At 35.0% G+C, this 23,420-nt stretch overlaps 5 protein-coding genes across 7 annotated transcripts; 1 reads left to right on the forward strand and 4 right to left on the reverse strand.

Annotated features, from left to right (window-relative positions):
- Positions 1-1,145: 1,145 nt before the first annotated feature.
- Rox8 (TIA1 cytotoxic granule associated RNA binding protein Rox8) lies at positions 1,146-4,767 on the reverse strand. Its single transcript, XM_078179070.1, has 3 exons — positions 3,720-4,767; positions 2,595-2,891; positions 1,146-2,512 (listed from the first exon to the last, which is right to left on the reverse strand). Exons 1-3 carry the CDS (start codon positions 4,305-4,307, stop codon positions 2,228-2,230), a joined length of 1,170 nt encoding a protein of 389 aa, XP_078035196.1. The 5' UTR covers positions 4,308-4,767; the 3' UTR covers positions 1,146-2,227.
- Positions 4,768-4,950: 183 nt separating this feature from the next.
- Git (ARF GTPase-activating protein GIT1) lies at positions 4,951-10,444 on the reverse strand. Its single transcript, XM_078179069.1, has 13 exons — positions 9,961-10,444; positions 9,608-9,741; positions 9,425-9,537; positions 9,166-9,352; positions 8,964-9,094; positions 8,690-8,879; positions 8,557-8,629; positions 7,985-8,182; positions 7,706-7,875; positions 7,104-7,274; positions 6,853-7,032; positions 6,547-6,777; positions 4,951-6,477 (listed from the first exon to the last, which is right to left on the reverse strand). Exons 1-13 carry the CDS (start codon positions 10,016-10,018, stop codon positions 6,280-6,282), a joined length of 2,034 nt encoding a protein of 677 aa, XP_078035195.1. The 5' UTR covers positions 10,019-10,444; the 3' UTR covers positions 4,951-6,279.
- Positions 10,445-10,684: 240 nt separating this feature from the next.
- On the reverse strand, positions 10,685-13,015 carry LOC144468636 (uncharacterized). The gene is made up of 4 exons (XM_078178253.1): positions 12,478-13,015; positions 12,326-12,404; positions 12,167-12,247; positions 10,685-12,100 (listed from the first exon to the last, which is right to left on the reverse strand). The coding sequence occupies exons 1-4, from the start codon at positions 12,511-12,513 to the stop codon at positions 10,827-10,829; spliced, it is 1,470 nt and encodes a 489-aa protein (XP_078034379.1). The 5' UTR covers positions 12,514-13,015; the 3' UTR covers positions 10,685-10,826.
- A 639-nt stretch (positions 13,016-13,654) lies between these two features.
- On the forward strand, positions 13,655-21,305 carry LOC144468790 (uncharacterized). Of its 3 annotated transcripts, none has more exons than XM_078178502.1 (8): positions 13,655-13,754; positions 14,698-15,063; positions 15,137-16,054; positions 16,197-16,319; positions 16,390-16,626; positions 16,695-17,022; positions 17,165-18,527; positions 21,060-21,305. In XM_078178502.1, the coding sequence occupies exons 2-7, from the start codon at positions 14,735-14,737 to the stop codon at positions 18,497-18,499; spliced, it is 3,270 nt and encodes a 1,089-aa protein (XP_078034628.1). In that variant the 5' UTR covers positions 13,655-13,754; positions 14,698-14,734; the 3' UTR covers positions 18,500-18,527; positions 21,060-21,305. The 3 variants fall into 3 exon arrangements, with proteins under 3 accessions (XP_078034628.1, XP_078034629.1, XP_078034626.1); XM_078178503.1 differs by having other exon boundaries at positions 15,137-15,580; positions 15,662-16,054; positions 17,165-21,305; XM_078178500.1 differs by having other exon boundaries at positions 17,165-21,305.
- Positions 21,306-21,448: 143 nt separating this feature from the next.
- LOC144468791 (solute carrier family 35 member G1) lies at positions 21,449-23,365 on the reverse strand. The gene is made up of 3 exons (XM_078178504.1): positions 23,048-23,365; positions 22,663-22,878; positions 21,449-22,592 (listed from the first exon to the last, which is right to left on the reverse strand). The coding sequence occupies exons 1-3, from the start codon at positions 23,363-23,365 to the stop codon at positions 22,110-22,112; spliced, it is 1,017 nt and encodes a 338-aa protein (XP_078034630.1). The 3' UTR covers positions 21,449-22,109.
- Between the last annotated feature and the right edge of the window lie 55 nt (positions 23,366-23,420).

Consider the following 23,420-nt stretch of genomic DNA (forward strand, 5'->3'; position numbering starts at 1 on the left):
AACTTAAAAAACCGCTTTTGTTATTATTTCATAACTTTATAATCTTGTATTAACGTGGGCTATGAAATAATACAAAATATTGTGTATTTTAAATATTTATTCCTTTTTCTTTCATTCAAAGGACAATTTGTTTTTATTATAAGATAACATTATCCTAAGCATTTTCAAGGGCTTCACACCCTGCTGTACCTAAATTACTCTTTATATAACATTTTTTTTCAATGTCTTCTTCCATCGGTTCACTGATTATTAATCCATAGACAAGTTGTTTTTTTTTCTTAAACTGGCTCTCCGTCGTTCGATATCACTTATCGCAGTCAATTAATCATTGCTATGTTCGACTTTGTGTTTCTCCTGTTATTACATTCAGTACTGACTTTATACAAATGGGTTTTGAAAGATTTTTATGGCATTTTATCGTCGGTGGTGAAACTTCGTGTCAATTACTCGTTTCCATTCTACTAACTCTAATCACTTTACCAAGTACTTCGTAAACTGATCTTGGAATACAAGGTGTACAATAAAAACCAGAATTTTTTCCTTCGAGATATAATCGAATGGAAAGAGGCAAAAAATCGTTTAAAAAAAAATAAATATTAAAGCTAACACCACTGAAACTTAAGGAATGAAATCTTATACAAAGTGTGCAACGAATTACATATATGTATATACATACATACATATAAATATATATATATATATATGTATATACATACATACATACTACTGCAATAATTGGAAGACACGAAGATATAAATATCGTGCCATGCAATAATTATAACGATGCAAAGTAGCAGATAATATCAAAGGTGATTGTCAATTGATACACTGATTGTTATGAGACAAAAGATTCTCGATACACTATGTATTGTATAGTGTTTCTATTAAAAGGGAACAATGTAATGCTAACTTTCGGTGCACAATTTCAACAAAAAGAGAATAGAACGTTAGTGACTCCGTCCCTTAGTGGAAGTTTTCGTCGTTACCGTTATACTTAAATTACGTTGTAATAATTACACCAAGGTTCGCTGCTTTTCTGTACAATTGGAGTGGAGTCACTAAAGTGTATACAATGCAATACACGCAAGTCAAGTTCGACATAAAAATATTTTTCGTTTTCTTCTCTCCTCTTTTTTTGACACAGACTTTCTGGAATACTTTTCCTCCTTTCCTTCTAAACTCTTTGTATGAAAGTTTTGTACATTTACCACCGACGATAAATATCACATAACGAGGAAAGTTTACAACTCGTTTACCGACTCGCATAGTGTATTTTAATAAGGGCCCTGCATACGTTAAAGCATGCATCCAAGTCTAGCTACATCACAGGCGCCGTGTCTACCTATACTCTCTATCTTATACTATGTTCAATGTCATACTTCCTGTTTACCATAAATGAACATTCATCTCTGTTCATTGATGATTCGAGAATAAACTAAAGATTGGTAATTGTGGCAAAAATATTAAAAATATAACAACACAATGGTCGCATACATACGTACACCTTACGCAGCGCAACGAATGCAGGGCTCGTCAAGGGGCTGCAACCTTAAGTTCAGAAATATACCTCATTCAACACCATGGATACAAACATTTTCTATTTTTCGTTTTTTTGCTTTTGTTTGGAAATGGATTATTCAATCACGCTGACAGATTGACTGCTATGATAAATTTTCTTGAATTCTTTGTTTGTTTCTTTTCTTTTTCATTTTTTAGTGAGCATTGCAAGATGCTTGCATTTGTTAAAATGATATACGTTTCTATTGTTTGGCAAGGGAAACGTATAATTGAAAGGTGTATTTGTCTGTTTGTGTTTGTTTGTGTGAGACTGTGTGTGTGTGTGTGTGTGTGTCTGCTCTGCGTGTAGGGCGTTGTATATATGTATGTATGTTTGTTTGTATGATGCATGTATGTTTATTTGTTTGTATGCATGTATGTATGTATGTATACATACATACTTACACTTTGAACTTTTGATGGAACAGTTCTTCATAATAAGAGCATTTCAATATCAGTCAATATTGGGACAACCAAATTTAGGAGCTTTCTTTACACTGTAATACTTCAGTTGAAGTAAAACATGAATAATTTTTACATATGATGTGCTGCAGTCAAAATACCAATGAATTTGTTAGAATAGGTATATGACAGAACAGTTTTTGCAAGAGCCCCAAGGGCAAATGTGTATCATATGTAACAATTAGTTGATGCCGATTATTGATCAATTTCATTGCGTAGGATATTGTGGCATGGTGTATGCTACCATGGCAGGTTGCTGACCTGGTGGCAATGGTGCAGTCGCGGTCGGTGGTGCGGCAGTCGCTTGTGCAGGTTGCCATGTACCTCCACCAGGAGTAGGCATTCGCAAATATTGAGCCTGTTGTCCATAATATTGATTGTAGTATTGTGCAGGTTGTAGAAACTGACCCTGCATTTGCGGATATCCCTGTGGATACCAGTAACCCATTTGCTGACCATATCCGTATGCGTATTGACCAGCTCCAGCTGTTACCTGTTACACAAAATGTCTTATATATTGATAAATTCATTTTTTAAAAAGCAACATAATAACACTGTATGTTTTTTCGAATAACCTGTTGTGCTTGATGATTTGCATTAGGACCCACACTATTAGGATCACCATTCTCTTTGCCCCAAAAACATTTAACAATGCTACCATTAATTTCTGTATTATGTGTAGATTCTATGGCATGTGTCGCCGATTCCTTAGTAGTAAATTTAATGAACGCGTATCCTTTGTCTTTGAATACTCTTATATCTTGTATGGCTCCAAATGGGGAGAATGTTTTGGTTATTAAGTCATCCGTAATACCATTCGTGAAACCTCCGCAATAGACTGTGCAATTGGTTGGACTACTTTGGTTGTATACCTGTTAGAAAGTGATAGACAAACAAACAATAAAGAAGTAAAGTGACTTTTATGCATCTACATTGTAAAAAAGAAAATAGAAGGTATACAATAAATGGAGTCATCCATTTAAAAGTGATTCTCTACATATTGGGTAGACATTTGTAAAAGGAGCCACTCTCCAGAATTGTTGTTATATGTTTAAATATAAGTATAATATAATTAAGATAATGTAAATATAAGGAGAAGATAAGACTTTTTTATATGGTGCTGGCCCATTGGACCCCACGTGTGTACTACCAGATTAAGCAGCATAAAAAGAATCTGCTGTTATTGGAATCCCTGTGACAAAGAGCATTGATTACTTCTATTTGTCAACATTAACATATGTTACTACCTCTTGACTTTGTGACTTAGTCTCAATGATATTCTATACTCCATTAACTAGGTCATTTATCATATTGAAGATAAGACTCTTTTATCAATGCTTCTCTTGTAGCATTTTAATGTGGCCTCTTAACAGCTTGGTAACATTAAAAATTTTAACCTTTTGTTCAAAGAAAACAGTGGGCTTCTTATATACGTAACTGCTTGAGAATCTTTTACCTTTTCAATGAGTAGAACACGTTGATATAATAAAAAGGTTTATAATAATTTTATAAGGTATTCGTTTTTTAAAAATGTTTATCTAACATATAAAGAATCATCCTTAAGATAGATGGTCATTAGTTTTTCAACAGCCTACACGAATATTTATAAATGTAACAGAAGATATCTTTCTACATATTGACTAGACGTAGAGGCAGTTATAGCTAGTTACGCTGACAAATTAGAGAAACCATTGGCATACCTCATCGTAGTTAGGTTTACTATTGTTTGAGTGTCGTGGCCTTTCGGACCTTGGTGGGGGTGGTTTTCTAGTGGACCAATTTGTCCTAATGCTTCTCGAACCAAGCCACTGACCATTCATCGCCGCTATCGCGTTCTCAGCCTCGGACTTCTTAACGAAAGACACAAAAGCATACCCTTTGCTTTTCATCGTTTGTGGATCGCGGACGATCCTGCAGTTGCTGATTTCGCCGAACGGCGCGAACGCCTCTTTCAAAGTTTGTGTCTCGATTTCCGGCGACAAGTCGCCGACAAATATGTGATGATGGTTACTGGTGTCCAACTTCGGCTGATTTCCAGGGCTCGTTGCCCAGTTAACCTTCATCTCCTTATGCAGGAAAGATCGCTTGTTCATGGCGGCTAGCGCCGTGGCCGCGCACTGATGATTCGTGAACTCGACGAACGCATACGGATCGTTTCCCGGCTCCCGTATGATCTTGCATCCTTTTACGGCCCCTATTTGCGAGAAAAGTGCGCACAAAAGTTCCTCCGACACCGTAGCGTCCAAATTACCCACATAGAGCGTTCGGGGATTGCTTTCGTCGCTCATACTCGCTCTTCTCGGCTACCCCCGTCTGTGTGTACTTCCGTATTTAACTAGTATCCTCACCGTTCGTCGGTCTTAATCTTATGATTAACACGTTCAGCGCGTGGTGCGTGCATTTACCTGGACCCCAGCATTAGAATTCCGATTTTCTCGCCTTTCCCAAAGAGTACACGGACGGTTGAACGCGAAGCTACACCCAGCCTCTACGTCATACTAACATAAAATGGCCGCTCTGCTGCTTCACCACTTTCCCCTTCAATCATCCGCGTAAATGCTCCTGTTGCACTGGTTTTCCCGCAGATTATGCCGCTTCTCGCACCTCCGTTTCGCACTGTTTTACCTACTTACCCTCGCAATCCTTAAATCGACTCGAATAACACAAAACTCGCACAGTTTAAATGTAAAAGAACACGTGTTTTTGTATCATCCGTCGAAGATTTCATAACAGGTAGCGCGAAAACGCTTATGAATCATTGGTCTACAAAACTCACTAGACAAGAAATCCCTAAAGGCTGTTTCTCATGAAGCCCGATCACGTTGCGACAATTTCCTTTTCCTCTTTCTTTCTATTCACTTGTTGTCACGTTTGTATTGTAAAGATTCGGGCTATCCAAAAATTCGTTAAGAAATTTTACACTTTTATCTTTAAAAAATTTACATTTTCAATCAAAATGACACTTTATGGATCAGCAGTCTTTAATCTGGCCTTATCTTTGAAATTATTCATATTGATTGGACACATATTATGTATGAAAATATCCATTATGCATTTTAAACAGCGCTAATGTTACTAAGTGTTGCGTAATTATACGCCACGTTTTGGCTATTAAAACATAACCATTTATTACATAAATAAGAGTTAGTACACACGTAGGCAGACGTACGCTACAGACATAGCTATAGACAATGGATATCTAATTTAAACTTTCAATGTCAAGGGACACGAAATGACAACGTTACATTTCGCATGAATATGAAATTATTACTATGGAAAAAAATATGAATTTTTACGTAATCATCAAACTCTTCTAAAATAGTTGGTCATACAAAAGTTATCGCAGATGATTTCACTTTCAACATTATATGTAATTGTAAATAAGTATGTCAGTGTAATTTCTGTCAACAATAGCCCGATAATTAAACTTTATTATATAGTTGAACATATATATCTAACTTCAATATTACAACAAGAAAACTTAACTTATAAATCGAAATTTTAATGATTATGCGCTGGCGCGTACAATAATTAAAAAAGAAATACTTTTCTTTACTGGCGACAAACGTCTCACTCATTTATCGTGCTTCGATATAAGCTGGATTACTTGCAGAAATCAACTTTTTCATCGCGTTTCATATTGCATTCGAAGCATTGATAAAACCATTTTTATTTATAAAAACTCTACGTCGTACAAACAACCGCCATTGGTTAATTTCATGGTTTAAGATATATCTTATTGTTGGTATTAAAATGTAAATCATTTTCAACATTTCTCTGCTAAACAATTTATAAAAATGACCTGTTCCTCGTTTCGTATTGCACTATACGTATAATTCAGCTAACACCACGTTTAGAATTTTTATCGCGTACCAGCTTATACAAGCAAGAGTTACGTTTACAAAACCAAATATACAAACTTAAATTGTATATTAATAAAAATTCATTGGTTCGTGGCTATTCAGTCTTCATAAAATATTAAACGTTACATAATACATACTGTATTCTTGAAGAATGTCATGTTTCGATATTTCGTACGGACGTCAATATGTTAAAATTTACTTGTTATTTACATTAAAGAAAAGAGAAAAGAAAGTGTCGGATAACAAAGGACATTTACGCGATGTATAATACGAATACTTATTAAACGTTTGTGATGAGTCTGAGTATTATAGCTTTACGTGTATCTGTACAAGTTATATACATGTATTCCGTGTAAGAGAAAACCGTATAGGTTTTAAGTTGTAATACTTTCGTCCGTTACGTTTGGAACTGCGTAACGAGAAGCTTTGTCGCTTTGGCAATGTCGTAAGCGCACGAACGTACTTGCTGTAGACACCGATCCATGTGCTCGACGTCGCTGGTGCATCTTTGAAGACCAGAGCATTCCGCTTGAAGCCTGCCGGTATTACCATTCAACTGTCGTAGAGCGGATTTAATATTCTCTTCGATAGGATTCTGAACGAAGAAATCAAGGTGAATTTACATGATACTCGATAACAGATTTCTCAATAATCATGATCTTACTTGAGGAAATATAGCCGTAAGCTCAGCGACTGCAACACGAATTCTTTCTGCACAGGGTACGAAAGCTTCTCGTTGTTTCGGGTCCTGCATAGCCATCCACAACTCCTGAATTCTTCTCGTCACTTGTTCGGTTCTTCGAGTCACCTCTTCGCAAGGAGGAAGACTGGGTGCACCGCATTCCCATAAACTCTGAGTGTTGTTGCGAGACATTGAATCAGGATCTCTTTTTGCCTGTATTTCATTAAATGAGATGAACACCTTCCTCCACAATGGGTGTTGAATAGTTTTATAGAAAAGTATGACTACCTGACAAATGGCTGTTGACCACGAGTTCGGTTTCCGCAAACCTTCTCTTGTTTCATACATAGAAGCCGGTCGCTGATTGTTTCTGCTAAGGGACGTCTTTATATCCAGCACGGGTTCTAGCTCTGGCTCTTGCTCTCCGCCAACGTGACCATTGATAACACCATCTACTGTCTCTTTTGCCTACAATCGTTTTAGATTAGACCCTGGTTTATAGTTAGATTATAGTGAATAAAATCAACCAGTAGTCTTACAAGAATTGTTTGCTTCAATCCGTTGTTCTCATGAGTCAGTTGTTCTATGGTATTCTGTAAAGCATGCACTTGTTCTCGTAGGTCCTTGACGGTGGATTCGGATAAAGTTAATTGCTTTTTCAAAACTTCTACGACAGACGGAAGACCCTTGGCTAATGGCGCGAAGGCTTCCTACAATAGCATTTCAATGGATTCTGTGAGATTCGATTAACGAGAAATGAATACAAACGGTGTTGCAAGTCACGCTGTATGATTGTTACCAAAAGGAACACATAAATTAACGTGTTATCGATTTTAGTAAATAAAAGAGTGTGAGACGATGCAAATATTTAATTATGAAAGAGAAAATTTAAGTTTCTCAAATTCTGTCGATGGCTGCACATGCACTAACAGACCTGTGCACTTGCCTAATAGCACTGTCTACAGAAGAGCCAAGTACTTAGCCGATTCCTTATTCTTCTTTTCGTTACTAGTGCCGGTACCTTTAATATGTTACCACACAATTTTATCTATTCCAACAAGTAAGTCGTCATCCATCTTTTCGCATACAATACACTTGTTTATCAGATTGCTGTATGCAAACAAATGTTTCCTATGCTCACCTCATTATTCATTTTAAACTGTGATGTTGAATATTCGGGAGCTGCATTATCAGTCGATGTCAATGCATAATCATCGTCGGATGCGACGCTATCATACAAAGGTTCGTCGTCAGACATCTGCGAACCATATTTTCCTTGATGTTCTTTACGAAGCATGGACACAGCTGGATCTAATAATCAATGCATGGATTGATTAAATATTGTATCTAATAACTCACTGATTTGATGTAACATTGTCTGATGCACATTTGGACTCTTAACTTTGAGTGTATCACCTACCTTGCAATGGCGTGTTATTTGAAAGCACGTGCCTTCTGCGAGCCTCGATAAGCAAATCTATAATGAGTGTAGCAAATTCCTTTGGGGTAAACCTTGCTAGTTTCTGTCTACCTTGATTTCTTGTAGATGATAGTTGCGGGTTTACTGGCAGAAATGGTACTGTACATCTTTCTGGTAAAGTTGCAGAAGCAAACCAGACTAGTTAAACGAAAAACTGAATATTAGATACCCAAGATTTAAAATGAACAGCATCAATATATAATAGGGAAAAACATCACATTTTCTATAAGTAGATCTCTATTGAACTTCGCTAAGCTGAAGCTTTCAATTGAGCTATCATTAAAAAACAAGCTTGTGGTTCTACTCACCTCTCCTTAACAATGATGCGATAAAAAAAACATGCATATTAATAAAACAGCAGAGTAAGAAGTAGACGTGTAATTGCTTGAATTGCGTCTAGAAACAACTACACATAAAATCCAAAAATTTTGGATACTATATAGAATTATTTCTAGATGCTAATCTATTCTTTCACAAAAACAGTTGGTCATATAACATAAGGTTTAACTTACTTTCTTCGTTTTCACGACGATCGACTTCGTCGTATACATCCATTGCAAGTTCTTCCAATAAATGGTTTGGTAACTGAATGAAAAAGTCTATGTAACATAGCAATATCTTTTGCGATCAATTATCTATACTCACCAACTGTAATCTATTTTTTCCTTCCAAGCTCAAGTCATTTTGCTCCAAAGGCAATGAGCATTCTGGAATAATTATATGTTCATCCATACAGTGATTTGGCTTACGTGAACATATATAGTATGTTAATCTGTCTGTTACTTCGTACATACATTCAATTATTCTCTCGGATAAATCTATGTGACCTGCTATCCTAAATGGAAAGGATTGAATAATTATAATTAAATGGTTCTTTTTACATGTATATTCATATTTTGTACAGTATATGTGAAAATACTTTGCAATTTCTGCTGGTGATTGTCCATTGAAATCAATCATGCTAGGATTCCCACCATTCACAATTAAAAGCTCTATTTGTAAAGTTTGTCCTGCACGAGCAGCTACATGCAGAGGTGTTGTACCCTTCTCCTGTGATAATAAATATTTTATTACATAAACTTCTATACTTAGAACAGTAACAATAATTAGTTTATCAATACCTTGTAGAAATAATTTGGATTGGCACCTTGCGCAAGCAATCTCAGAGAAGTTTCTAAGTTGCTTGTACGAACACTACTATGTAGCTGTCTGCTTAATTCTTCCTCACTGCAGCATTCTTCCTTACTTGGACGCAACACAAATGCTAAATGTTGATGTTTTGCTTTAATAAACTCAGCCTTCAGTGGACTGAAAATATAAACATATGGATTAAAGCTAAATTATTTTTCGTGCATTTTCAATTATAAAAACAATACTAACTGTAATGGATCCTTAGCTTGTGGTTTCCTTCTGCTAATCTTTGAGTTGTTAGGATCTAAAAGAGAATGTTCCCAAATACTGTTTGCTCCATTATCGTTTAATGTATGCACCATCTATAAAATATATCATCAATCACTATTTAAAACACACCTAAATTTGCAAATTTTATTATCATTTACTAACATTTAGTAAATTCGTATGCCATATACTCTTGCGAAGTGACTTTATGTGAGATATATGACGACCGAGGCTACGATGTATACCACAACAATCGTCGCATAATAAAATAGCTCTGTTTAGGGAAGCCCATCCTGTCTCTAAACAAAATAATCATAAAATGTATGTAACATCTAAACGAAAGATTATAAATAACAAGAGAAACGTAAATACATAATTAACATTAACCTTTTTCTATCCGCTATTTATTTGAGTCAGTTGAGAGACAAATTTTTTATCAACATTCAATCATGCTACGTTGTAAATAATTAGACACAATAAAAAAAGAGATATAGAATACTTGGAGTTGTAGCACTTACCGAGAGTTCCGCAATCAGCACAAATATCAGTGTTAACTCTTTGCTTCGGCCGAGCCATTCTCTTTGCCTTTTAACTAGTCGAGCTGCGCGATAATCTTAATCTAATTAGGATATGTTTAAAAATTGTGACATAATGCACGAGCCAATTTAAAAACAATACCACGGAGAAAATTAGGGAACAAGAACCCTGGAGCTTAATGTCATCATGTATATATACATACATATGTAGTACTTGTTAATAAATCGACCGTGACAGGAACCAACAGCCAACACGGAACAATCTTGGGATTCGGGATCGGGATGGTTGTTGCACCATTGATCGAGCATCCTAGAAGACACGCAATCGCATGATGCACTGTCGCCTACACTAATTTAACCGGTTATATTGTACTGCCCTACTGCTTGTGTTTTTGCATTACATACATACGTATGTATTATGTATGTACGTATGTATTTGACGCCTCATAATTTTCCAACCATTTTTCATTTACAGCCACAACCCCCTCCAACCCCCTTTTCGACGTTTTTCTCCTTCAGCGCCTCCTTTGAGTAAACTATACTGATTCAGAAAAATATTCCATGGTTTAAACACTTACCATAACAAAATTCGAAATTAACAGACTTGGTTAACATTTTTTAATCTATTTTGAAAATTAGGAGGCGCATAAAAAATGAATTTGAGATCCCAAGCAAATATAATTTTATTCTTAATAATATAGAATAATAACTTCTGTTTATTCGTGTAACTTATTTATTGCTTTTATTTGTTAATAATACATTCATATATTAATATTAAATACGTGTATACAGGCACACATCATTGTTTCACATGACATAACAAATACGAACTATAAAATTTGTTAATCTTAAGTAGAATCCGGTGAATCGGAATATAAACTTTGAAAGTCTGTCAGCACTTTATTTGAAATTAATGTTCTGCTTAAAACATCAGATCTGTCTTTATTGTTTCTCTGATATAAAGCTTTGCCGTCCGGAGTTTGCAGAAAACTCATAGTCGACTTCAAACTTATATATTCTCGTAGAGAACGTTTATGCATACACTTTTTAATTACAGGAGTATTTTGCATGGGACAAATAGAGAGATTCTTAATAGGTTCAGATTGTTCAATACCCAACTCATCTTCTAGATTTAAAAAACTATCGTCCGAATTATCCCCAGATAAATTTTTACATCTGATAGTAAGGTTTTCTTTTTCGATTCTATGCATTTCTGAAATCCCAGAACTATGTATATTCGAATTCTTCTGTGCTGATCGCAATAATTTACAACAAATATCTACTTGAACTTCTTTATCGGACGATAATTTAACATGTTCCCCTCTGCTATTGGAAATACTAGATTGTTGAACTGACTCTTGTGGTATAAGTAATCTCGTTACACGCGACAATGTCGATTTCAGTTTATTTAAGTTTTCTTCTGTTGCAGTTGTCAAATTTTCCAGTTCACGTTTCAAATGTATAACTTCATTAACATTGATAGATATTGTTTCAGACAATGTGTCTTTCGCATTGAGACCATTTTCAGGAACCATCATTTTCGTATTTTGCAAATTATCATGTAATCTCTCTATATATACGTCTTTTTCTTCTAATGGTTCAGTTCCTTGATGTTTTAAATAAGTCTCATTTGCAGAAGATGTTTGAAACCTGTTATTTTGTTGGGAATTTATAAATTGAGAAGCTTGAAGAGGTTTTTTAGTTGTAATATTATTAGATGTTATTTTAGCTCGACCTTTTGTAATGCTATAATTGTGGTTAAAAATGTTTTGTTTACTTTTATCATGATAAATGGGAATTCCACTTTTTTTTTCAGGGGATACATTTTCCTTCAATGCATCAAGTTTTGACTTTTTATCTGTTTCCTTTTTATGTTTTTGTAAATGTATATTTTTAATACTATTTGGTGCCAGTAAAGTTCTTCCAACCTTTGGCTCCAAAACTTGTTTGGTAGTACAATGACTGCTTATTAAATCCGACTTGTCCAATATGTGTACACTATTGGTTTTATTATTTGGAGGATAGTTAGAAGTGATATTAAAATTAAGATTTTTACGTACACGACTCTTAGGCTTACTGTCTGTACATATACCTACTCTTTCAGGCAATATCTTCTTATATGCTGAAATGCATAAATTATTATTTATTTATAGATAAATTAATACTAAAAAATTGATAATATACTTACTACTGCTCTTTTCAACTTTCTGTTCATCTTTATCTTCTTTAAGCAATTCAAATATTCTAACTGGTTTAGCTATATCATAATCTACAAGGTACAAATATATTGTATTAATAATGGTACATGTTGTTTTCTTTTTATAAAGAAATTTTCTATTGAAATCACCTCTTCTATGTATATTAGTTTTCGATTTCGGACACGTTAGACATTGACGGTTCTCAAATGTTGAGGGTTTGATTTTTTCCTGATTAAAATATGAAATAAGAGTTACACCATAAATGAAACGTTATTAATGCATCAATTTCTATCCTACTTACCGTGGAATGTGCTTTAATGGATACCATGTTCAACATATTTTACTAACATATCTATGTAAATGGCATAATAATTCAAAATCGACAGTTTAAACGATACACACACATGTAACAGTGATGTGTATGTAGTCATTAAATTACAGTATGTAGATGGCAGACAACAATATATGTTAGGTAAATTTGTAGTATGACGCAGTTATAATGTCTACTTCTATTGCAAACTAGTGTGTAATTGTCCCTCTATGTTTTCTTAATGTAAATGTCGAACATGAAAGAAAAATATCGAACGTAAAAAGTTCTACACAGTTTCTTATCTACGTACAACTGTATTATGGTATCACTGACGCAATTCATATGACCGTAATGAAGAATGCATGCATTTACACAGTGCGTTCCTTTTATTGTGCTTTATCTTCCAACTTCCAGTGCTTCTTACGGACCATAGTCTGTACTTGGATCATACGTATGTATGGTATAATAGATATCGTGATGTCTCACCATATTGTGCCTTTTTATACCCCGCCATTTTAAAGCGCACCCAGTTCGCGCATTTGGTTTAGAAAGAGAACGGTGCTTGCGGTCTCACTCTTTTCGCGCATTCGCTTGCCGAGTGCTCCGCCTGAAACACTCGGCGCATGTAAATCCACAGACTTTATTTAAAAATCATACAATACATTTGTTACAACCTTATACTCTACTTTACAGTATGAAAAGGAATTTGTAATCTGCATATAATAAATACATGCAATTGTATCATGAATTGAACAGTACCTACTCAACAGATTATTTCGATTGCGTCGCATATGTAACTGAATAGTTTCGCATATTTCCGAACTCCACAATTAGTTTACATGTTGTACATCGCAACTATGTTCGTGGCATATAAATTTATGCATGCGTATCGGGTGAATATAATTCTGCTGTTATATTCTTGATGACTTTTGTATGAAAAATGTAAAATGCATTTGACAAACCCATACGTATTAAAAATTGGTTATTGAGAAACGTGGGAGTTTCCTCTCTGGTATACATATGTACATATTTCGCGGGTATAGTTTTCTAGTCGATAAGGCAGTCGACTTGTGTCACGAGAAACCATAAGGTATTCGATCTACTCTTACGCGTCGTTCCTGTTTAAAGTCATGTCTGTCGGCCATTTTGTTCAATTTATTTCTAAACGTATCCCCTCCAAATTGAAAACAACCGAAGGTCGACGCTGTTCTCGATCCTGATAGAGTATTTTTGGTTAGGTTAATAGCTGTGCGGAAGACATTTGAACAGTAAGTAAATCATTGTGATCGACTTTGTTCGTATCGTAATTGAATCTAGTTAGAAAATATCTATTCACGCGTGAACGAGTGCCGCTTTGGCCGTAGTTCGTAATATCTAATTGGATGGAAGGAGGTTTGGCGTAAGAGAGGCTATGGCTACTACTTTGATCATATGTAAAATACAGTTGCCCCATCGGCCACCCTTTGTTTTTTATCGACGACAAACCCGCAACTCCGTTTGCTCGATTTCTCCATGCAGAATTGTTTTTCATTTTGATATACTTGTTATAACCTCTAAAGTCATAACCTATATAATATAACCTTAGACGTCAACAATTTTAAATGTTCCTCGTTGAAACAGTTTATCGTGATCGTACGATGAAAATTCAAAGACATTGAACGACATATAATTTTGAATTTTCAAATACTATATTCCTTAATTGTAATTGTTACGAAATTTCGTCTCCGACGCTGCTACTTATAGTTGTAATATTAAGGAATATTTCGATCAACTTAATTTAAGTGATTATATCGTTGCTCGAAGAATATTTTCACAAGTGAAGAGTGTTCACCTGCGTATTACAAAATTCTGAATGATTAATGTTTTTATAAAAATGTTAATCATTCTAGATTTAACTTGCAATTTCATTGTATTTTTACATACAAACCAAGTATATAATCATAGTGTTTTTTTTTTTAGAGAATAGAAAGCAAGGAATATGTTGAAGTATTGTTCATTTGCCAGAATTGTGTCAATGTAGTCACTTTATTGTGCCAACATTAATGATTATGATCAATGTGTAATTTAAACATTCTTGCTTGTAATTATTATTAATGTCATTGAGAAAACTACTTCAATGTGATGTATTTTAGTGTATCTTCCATTGCATCATTTTTTAGTGGATGAATATAAATGATATTAACACAAATTAAATAAAACTTTTCATTCCAGTGATTTCAGTGATCAAGTAAATCCGTATTACAACAAAATGGATGTACCTGGTGATTTAACATTGCAATGGGTGGAGGAGGTAGGGAACGTTATTCACGAAGAAGTGATATGTGGTTTAGAAGCAGAGCTAGTTGCTCCAGAAGAAGGGGTAATTGGAGCCTGCGAAGAAGTCACGGTTGAAGAAACAGTAGAATCGGGTCCAAATGTAACTCCCACAGCAGAATCAGAAATCTTAATGGTTCCACAATCTAGTGATATGGAATCAATTTACATAGTGCCACAAGATCAAGGACATGATTACCTGAATATACAAGTCACAGAAGAAGTGATAGCAGACAATTGGGATAGATCTGGTCACGAAGATGGGTAGGTGTTGAGAAAATATTTACCGAACCATATTTATAAGAATTCAGAGACTAATTTATTTCATTCTCTAAAGGGTTGAAATACCGGATTCTAAAGTGTCTCATGATAATTTACTTGAATACGATGATATGGAAATACCATTGCCTATTGACCAAGATTCTTACACAAACAGTAGACCATATCCGTGCGATTTTTGTAGTAGGAGGTTCAGGAAAAAAGCAAATTTAATGAATCACATGGTGGCACATCAAACAGATCGCCCTCATGGTTGCAACCTTTGTGGAGCACGTTATGCTCGCAAGTGCGATCTCATGAATCATTTGAAGATTCATGCATATGCACCATCCCGAGATGGTTTAGAGGATGATTTGAACGATGAAGACCCACTGGCACCAGAGGTAGAGGAGTCTACAAAAGGTAGACGTAAGAAGGTTCAGTCTAGTGCACCAAGAAAACGCAAAAACTACTCTGCTCTTCCAAAACGTAGTGTTGAGGATAATAAAATGGAAATGGGCAAGTACGTCAATGAATCTTACGATTATGTTGACGAAGATACACGTTTGTTAGAAGAAATGACTAGTAGAAATTCTACATGCAGTGGTAATTATGCGTCAAGCTCGAAGTGGAATGATCAGATATCATCTGTATCTTCTGAACCTCAAGCACCAAGGTGGCCTATAACCGATCCCACAAAACCGTATGTGTGTCAATTCTGTGGTGTTGGTTTTGCACGGGAAAAGGCACTTGCATCTCATGCACGTATACATGGTGGTGATAGTCCTTTTGAATGTACATCATGCGGTGACATGTTCTGGGATGTTAACAGTTTAAGAGAACATGTCCGTTCTAAGCATGGTGGTACTGTACAATCTGACACAGAAGAATATGACAATGATGCCACATACACAGGTGATGAAAGATTTGGAGAATTCTATTGCAACACTTGTGGTGTTCCCTTTCATCGTTTGGATTTACTTAAGCGTCACCAAAAGTAAGATTATTTTACTGAAATGAGCACATTATAATTTCGTTACAGACACAAGTAGATCAAAGTTGCATTTAGTTTAAATGCTTTGCGGATTTGCAGAAAAATTTGATATTTGTAATTATAATTTTAATATTTGTTGCATTAGAATTCATATCAAACAAGAAGATGATACAATGGAAGGTTCGAGTCAACATCATGTGTGTAATGTTTGCGGGGAATGGTTTGAAGAGGCTTTAGCATTGTTAGCACACGCCGAACTTCACGCAAGGTAATGCTTGTAAAAAGCTGATTGCAAAACTTCTGAAATTCGGATAAATTAATTGGTTTACTTTTCTCAGATCACCCAGTCGTCGGTGCTTATTGTGTGGTGAGAGATGTCGCGATGACGCAGAAGTCGCGGAACATGTACGTCAAAATCACGCTGAGGATGCTCCACCGAACACTTGTACACTTTGTGGGAAAACTTGTAAAGATAAACGGAGTTTGTTAAAGCATTCGTGGGTTCATAATGTGGATAAAACTTTCGGGTGTACAAAATGTGGTAAACGTTTCCACAGCAAAGCCAGATTACGGAGGTATTTATCAGTAACATGTACTCTGTACAGTAGGCACCCGATTATTTGTTTATCCGAACGGGTTTCAGACACATGGTCTCGCATCGTAACAAAATGGTTGTTTGCGACGAATGCGGAGAGGAGTTTCCGGATGGTAGAGCTTTGGTCAGCCATCGTCATTCTCACAACAAAGATTTGGGTGGCCGTTCTTTTCCATGCAGGGAATGTGGAAAGACATTTGGCAGTCGTAGTTCGCAGCAGATTCACATACGTATCCATACAGGAGAAAGACCGTATGGCTGTAGATTTTGTTGGAAAGCGTTTGCTGACGGTGGCACTTTAAGAAAACACGAACGCATTCACACAGGCGAGAAGCCGTATGGATGTGCAATTTGTCCACGCGCTTTTAATCAGAGAGTAAGTTTTAGTTGAAGCACAATTTATGTTGCGTTTAACACCAATTCTGCGTTTTAATAACAAACATCACGCGTCACGATTATGTTATTAAATTTTTGGATTCTTGTAAATTCCACGTTAATGTTCCTATTTATTTATTTAGGTTGTTCTGAGAGAACACGTTCGCGCTCATCATTCAGGTCCCGATCCAAAGTGCGTAGGTAGTATCACGCCATACTTGTGTAAAGTATGTGGTGATGCTTACGGGACATCTGAAGAGATAGTCGCGCACATTGTGCAGCATTGTGACGATAACACTGCGTTAAGGCGCCAGCCGCAGACTGGACCGCGTAAATACAAGAGAAGACGCAAGCTCAAACCGCATGAGACAAACACAATGTTACGTATGAGTGATCAATACGATATGATGGAAGGGGGATCCGATTCGGACGATAACACAAAAAGAAAACTCGGAAGAAAGAACAAACAACACCGGTCGAATGTCGAGGAGGGATATCAAAATGTTCTGAAGAGCTTTGAGAGCTCTCTGCAAAATATAAATTCGATCGTGAGTAATTCGAAATTGAACCCAGGGAAGTCCAAGCTTTCGAAGAAGAAGCTTAGGAAGGAGGAGAAGAAGAACGAAGCTCAAACTTCGTGCCAGCCTGGCAGACCAAAAATGATTCACACTCAAAAAACACGTGTCCCTGTAGAGATCGGCAGTGATGGAGTTAAGAAGGGTCAGAAAACTAAAACTATGGTAACAAGGACTCCCAAAGTAATGCCAAATGAACATAAGTTAGGGATCTTTCCGGGTGGGGAGAGGAATCGGCCGAGAACGAAGAATGTTAGTTATCACATCGAAGGAAAGCTTCAACCGGCACCGGCGACATTCTCGAAACCAAAGGACGATAAAGCTCTGATACCGACACACCAGTTGTTGCCATTAACGAATATAAAGTTGGAACCAAACTTGCCAAAAGTACCGAGTAACAACCATAGAAATAACAATGGTAACATTCTTGCCGTTAACGACAAGATTGAATCGACGCCTAGAAAAAGGTCCGGCGTCTTGAAAAAGATTAAGAAACAAAAGCATGGAATAAAGCAGGAGCCAATGGATATCGATCAAGAAGAGATGCAAAATAACAATAACACAGAGAACACAGATACTGCGAGATTAATGGAGCACGCGATGGACGGAAGTCACTTAGAAGTTGCATTTGAAGCTAGCATCTCTGCCGAAGAAGACAAGTATCTTCCTGATATGGGAAAAGTAAACAATACCGAGGATATTGGGGCCGGAAACTTAAAACTCAGTGTGAAAGTTGAATCGACACCTCAACGAATGATGGCTGTTCACCATAGTGTTATAGCGCCTGTGGATGATATTCCGGAAACTATAATACCGGATGCTGTGGAATACACATGTGAAATGTGCTCCGCGGTGTTCTCCAGCCGTGCAGAGTTGTTGGTGCATGTTCCGATACATATTTGATTTAATTTGTTCAATGCAATTAAAGAAGGTATGCGAATTTGTTCTATTTTAAGAATATTTCTTTAATCAAGCAATATTTTAACATGGTCAATGAAGGTTTAATATGTTTATTTGAATTGGCATCACACGTTACTATTTGCCAAAAATGTGTCCTCTGCTCGTTGCTCTATGAAGCGCACTAAGTTTTCTTGTGTTTAACATAGTATTTTAAAAAGTTGATGCTGTCTTTAGTTTATTGCGTCTTTCTAAGATATATAAACATCTTTCGAACGTTCTTGATCAATAATATCGTTGGATTCCTTTTACATTTATGGACTATTCGTGTTTCTACAGCAAAGATTCGACTCAAAATTCATACCGAATCATAATAAAACGTAAAATGTTATAAATGTTTTATACGTTTACAATGTATGAAAAGTTAGACCAATATTTTGCCATCCACGATTTGATGAGAAAAATTAATTCAATGAAACGAAAAAAAAAGAAGAAACAATAACACTCTGTGTAAATAAGATATTAAGGCATTCGGAATATTAAAGCGAGTGTGTTCTATGATAAGATTACTCGTTTCTATAAGTTAAATTCACACTGTACATTTGCTTTTAGCTACTAAGTGATTAGATATCCATCGATCAATCCATTTAATTACCATCATAAACAATTTGTATGCAATATTACATTCTGACCCCCAGATTATTTTTTATAAATCAACTCTTTCCCATCTTTTTTTTCTTTATTTTTTCACTCGCAGCACTATTTAGAATTCAGAATAGAATCATAATTGTTTTATTTTGACTTTAACAGTACAAGATTCTTTTAGAGGCACGAGAGAACCGCGGTTATTCCTTTTAAATCGAATAAATTTGATCTTACAGTGAGGTACATATGTATATTGCACACATTGCATAAAAACATTTCTACAAGTTAATTAATTTTCTTACCGTCGAGCATTTTGTGGCCCAAGGAACAAGAATACATATTGTTACCGTTTCATTGATATTTATTATACGATAATCACAAGCTCATCATTACGATATACTTTGTTTATATTAACACATCCAAATGGTTCTGATGAAGTTATTCAAGAGCTGCTTCATTACATTTGGCATTGTATATTGTAGATTGTACGAAGTATTACGTGTAGAATTTTATGAAGAAGGAAACATTAAACATACAATATTTTGGAGCTTGAAATGACTTACTTTCTATTTTCTGTTTTGGCGAATCTTACACAATTAGATCTGATTTGCTTCTCATTATTGTTGGGTGCTACTCTTACATTATATCAAATATTACTATTTTCAAACAAATTGAATTATGTAATTTCATTTCCATGAGTATAAGTCTATACACGATGGTAAAAGTTCAGATTTTGTCTCTAATCAAGATCTTACATTAGAATTTTATAAAAATATTGTAAGAGTATCATTGGATAGTATTTGAACATTTGCTTTATAAAAGTAAATAACAGTACGTTTACGTTAAAATTCTCCATCTAATGATAAATCATATTTTTAGATTTGTTATTTATTACTATACAAAAGTTTCTATTACTTTTTCGATTATCGTACTATTTTTATCCCTTCGGTGAATTGTTCTTTCTAAACATTGGGTACATTATATTTCAAAGATTTTATTTAAATCGTTGTTATCTAAAAATATCCGAGTTTTATGTAAAAATAGATAAAGTGCTTTGCTAATTTGCCATTTTAAACTGAACTTGTTTCATGATTGAAAGAAAAAAATACTTTCTAGCTTTTTAGTTTCTTAAATTATTTGAGATAAGAAATCGTACAATTCGACAATGAAAACTCAAAGCAGTAGCACTTTTGCAGTTTTAGTGTGTATGTAGCTATTCCAAAAAACAGATTAACAATGTTTCAACAGCATTATTGTGTGGCAATCAATCAAAAGCAGTGTGTGCCCTATTTTTGTAGCCCAGAGATATTTTTAATATGAAGAAAATTCTGATACTATTTGTAGCATTTTGCCCAAAATGTATTATACGTATACATATACATATATATTTTATTATTTCATGTTCTTATCCATGTCTCTTCAAGAATGGCACATAGTGCATATTGTTCGTTTATTTCTGTATTTTCATACATGATGAATTCAATGAAATTCAATAAGCAGGCTAAGAAAGCTGATAATTTTCATAATGTAGAAAAAGAAAAGAGAGTGCTGTTACAAATCTGTTTGAGTACTGTAGAGTGTGTTTAACAGTTATAAGACAGCATCATGGTTTGTATGTTATGTACATACTTGAGGAATGACAACTTCCTGCAGCGATACTTGTAATTATATTGATGCTATCTCAAAAAAAGAATACTTAAAGATCAGTTGAAGGATGCTTAGAATTACAGATTATAAGTCAGATTTTTGTACAGTTTAAAAAATTATGGTACGGAGTATTTAAAAAACAGAGAAATTACATGACCAATGTAAAATAACAATTTCTTGGATAAAACAGTATGTAAATATACATTTACATGGGAGACTAAAAAAAAATTCACACAGAAGTGGCGATATCGTGTACAAATTATTTTTATTTCAGAGTGTTACAGTTACATTCCCGTTCAACGGTAGCTATATAATGTTTTTATCGCGTCTATTCAATAATTTCGATAAATCCGTTAAGTTGATGTGTGCATAAAGCAGCCAGTGCAGGCAGCAGAAGTCGGAAAATTTTGTAAAACAATAATCTAAAACGTTTTGCGTCAAGAGCAAAGATTAATGGGCATGTACACAATTCTTTCTTCTTTTTTTCCAAGTGCTTCTTTTTCAAGACAATTGATCGCATGTAAGTATCTGTAGCTTCTTTTTTAAAGGATAAGTAAACTATAAATAAGTAGTGTAGTATAATATAATACTGTGTTGCATGATAAAATTTTAAACACTTTCAGAAGAAAACACATACATGTATCACTGCGGTTGTAAACTAAGCTCTAAGAAATATGTATAGACATATACATATGTCTATGTATAGACATATATATATGCACTAAACTAGCGCCTCTTGGATTAGACCAATATTTGTATCTGTCAAGGATGAAGTAGTCGAAATGAAAAGATAAAACTGTACATATTATTATCTTCGAATATATGGTACAGTGGTTTATTGTTAATCGTAGACGTATTTTTTTTTGTTTTTAATAAATTATCAGTAATTACGAGAAATATAATTAATTATATCCGCACAAAGTCACGGATAATTTTAGATACATATGGTAAAAAGTGTATGTACAATTGTAAATATGCATTGAGTTATACATTTCAAAATTTCGTAAACGCTATTACATGATAAAAACATGATATTATATAAAAATTTTGTTGATTATTTCCGTCTCTAAAATACTTGACTCATTTGTTTCTATCTTGAATGAAAATTTTATGTGGGACACGAACTGCGGTGAAAGAACAATGTAAATGAATGGTAGTTGCATATAGAAATCGTCTTTATACTGTGTAAAATCTGGAAACTTTATATTATCAAAATCATATAAGTAGTATAATAACAATGTTTTCACCATTCATAAAAATGTGTATAATATTATCTATGTTTACTCTAAGAGCAGATAAATAATTTAAGATAATGTATCTTTAACTAGGGAATAAAATCGCAAACACTATAAATCTCTTTTTCAAATCCCATACACACGACGGAGACTATGATTAAGAATGCTCCAATGATACTGGTAGACGAAGGTTGATCCCCAAAGAAATATACTTGCACAATATACGCCAATATGATGTCCAAGGATCTGGTCACCGATACTTTGCCTGCTCCTTCTATTTTCAATGCTTTGGTCACCAAAACTTGACCGGACAGTCCAGTAATTGCCACTAATGCTATCTTAGCCCAAGTGAACCATTCAGTGGGTAATTTCAGTTTTTGTGCATGTTGCTCCGTTACAATGCAGAAGAAAAATACTGCCGTAACAAGGGACCACCATGATAAGTTGAAGATGATCGTAGAGTAATGAATTTCTGAACACTTTCTCATGATAACGATATTGAGAGCTGTGAAAACCGTCGCTAGGATAGCACATAGGTACCCGGTGAGATTATACGGTTCAGCTCTGTGCATCTATATTAAAATAAAACATGCTGTAGGAAACTACTTTAGCGAAAACTTTAGGAATAGTTTATTCTCTTACCTGGAATAGAAATGGTGGCTTAGATACAAAAACTACTCCTGCGAAGAGTGAACACATGACTATCACGCGTAATATACCGCATGGTTCCTTTAAGAAAATGAAAGAAAGTGCGATAACGATAACAGGAGAGCTGAATATAATAGTTGTTGCATCTCCTATGGGTAATTCACGGAAGCTGTAATACAGCAGCGATAAAGTAGCACCGCCAACTATTCCCTACAAAAAATAATTTATTAAAATCTATACTGAAAATCACATAAAAGAACCGCCGCATGAAGAAAAATCAGATAACAGTCTATTGTGATTCATTCTAAAAAGTAAAACCTCTAGTTTCGCGCACCCAAGTTGCACATTTCTCGAAATATTTACTAATTTGTTAACGTACCTGGAAATGCAAGAGCAGTCTTTGATCCTTGGGACCAAATACGCTTTTAGAGGCTTTGATCGCTACGCCGGCCATGACCAGCATTTGCAAGATAGCTCTTATAGCCAGCAGTACCATGGGATCAACATTTTGGATCGCTTTAACTAACGCGGAACTAATAGTGAAGAATGTACCTGACAAAAACGCCAGAAATACGCCAAACCATTTGGTACTCTCATGATATGTCTGAGCATTGTTGGCAAATTGTTCCGTATAATGGTATGCTGGGTGTATACTGTTATAAGAAGCAGTGGACTCGATGCTGAACTTCATTTTCATGGTACGACTACCTTATCAGCTATACTATACAATTATACTGAACGAGATATTCGTG

This window comes from Augochlora pura, chromosome 4, assembly GCF_028453695.1.
Source record: "Augochlora pura isolate Apur16 chromosome 4, APUR_v2.2.1, whole genome shotgun sequence".
Taxonomy (NCBI): Eukaryota; Metazoa; Arthropoda; class Insecta; order Hymenoptera; family Halictidae; genus Augochlora; species Augochlora pura.

Excerpts from the sequence above, each read along its gene's own strand:
- Rox8 (XM_078179070.1), bottom strand. The coding sequence starts at position 4,307 with ATGAGCGACGAAAGCAATCCCCGAACGCTCTATGTGGGTAATTTGGAC. Across the intron at positions 2,892-3,719 it reads GTAAACCTAACTACGATGAG|GTATACAACCAAAGTAGTCC; the intron begins GTATGCCAATGG and ends ACTTTCTAACAG. Across the intron at positions 2,513-2,594 it reads CAAATCATCAAGCACAACAG|GTAACAGCTGGAGCTGGTCA; the intron begins GTTATTCGAAAA and ends TTTGTGTAACAG.
- Git (XM_078179069.1), bottom strand. The coding sequence starts at position 10,018 with ATGGCTCGGCCGAAGCAAAGAGTTAACACTGATATTTGTGCTGATTGC. Across the intron at positions 8,880-8,963 it reads TCACCAGCAGAAATTGCAAA|GATAGCAGGTCACATAGATT; the intron begins GTATTTTCACAT and ends CTTTCCATTTAG. Across the intron at positions 6,778-6,852 it reads GGTCAACAGCCATTTGTCAG|GCAAAAAGAGATCCTGATTC; the intron begins GTAGTCATACTT and ends AATGAAATACAG.
- LOC144468636 (XM_078178253.1), bottom strand. The coding sequence starts at position 12,513 with ATGTTGAACATGGTATCCATTAAAGCACATTCCACG. Across the intron at positions 12,405-12,477 it reads CCATTAAAGCACATTCCACG|GAAAAAATCAAACCCTCAAC; the intron begins GTAAGTAGGATA and ends TATTTTAATCAG. Across the intron at positions 12,101-12,166 it reads GAAAGTTGAAAAGAGCAGTA|CATATAAGAAGATATTGCCT; the intron begins GTAAGTATATTA and ends TATGCATTTCAG.
- LOC144468790 (XM_078178500.1), top strand. The coding sequence starts at position 14,735 with ATGGATGTACCTGGTGATTTAACATTGCAATGGGTGGAGGAGGTAGGG. Across the intron at positions 16,055-16,196 it reads TTACTTAAGCGTCACCAAAA|AATTCATATCAAACAAGAAG; the intron begins GTAAGATTATTT and ends TTGTTGCATTAG. Across the intron at positions 16,320-16,389 it reads CACGCCGAACTTCACGCAAG|ATCACCCAGTCGTCGGTGCT; the intron begins GTAATGCTTGTA and ends TACTTTTCTCAG.
- LOC144468791 (XM_078178504.1), bottom strand. The coding sequence starts at position 23,365 with ATGAAAATGAAGTTCAGCATCGAGTCCACTGCTTCTTATAACAGTATA. Across the intron at positions 22,879-23,047 it reads GACTGCTCTTGCATTTCCAG|GGAATAGTTGGCGGTGCTAC; the intron begins GTACGTTAACAA and ends TATTTTTTGTAG. Across the intron at positions 22,593-22,662 it reads AGCCACCATTTCTATTCCAG|ATGCACAGAGCTGAACCGTA; the intron begins GTAAGAGAATAA and ends ATTTTAATATAG.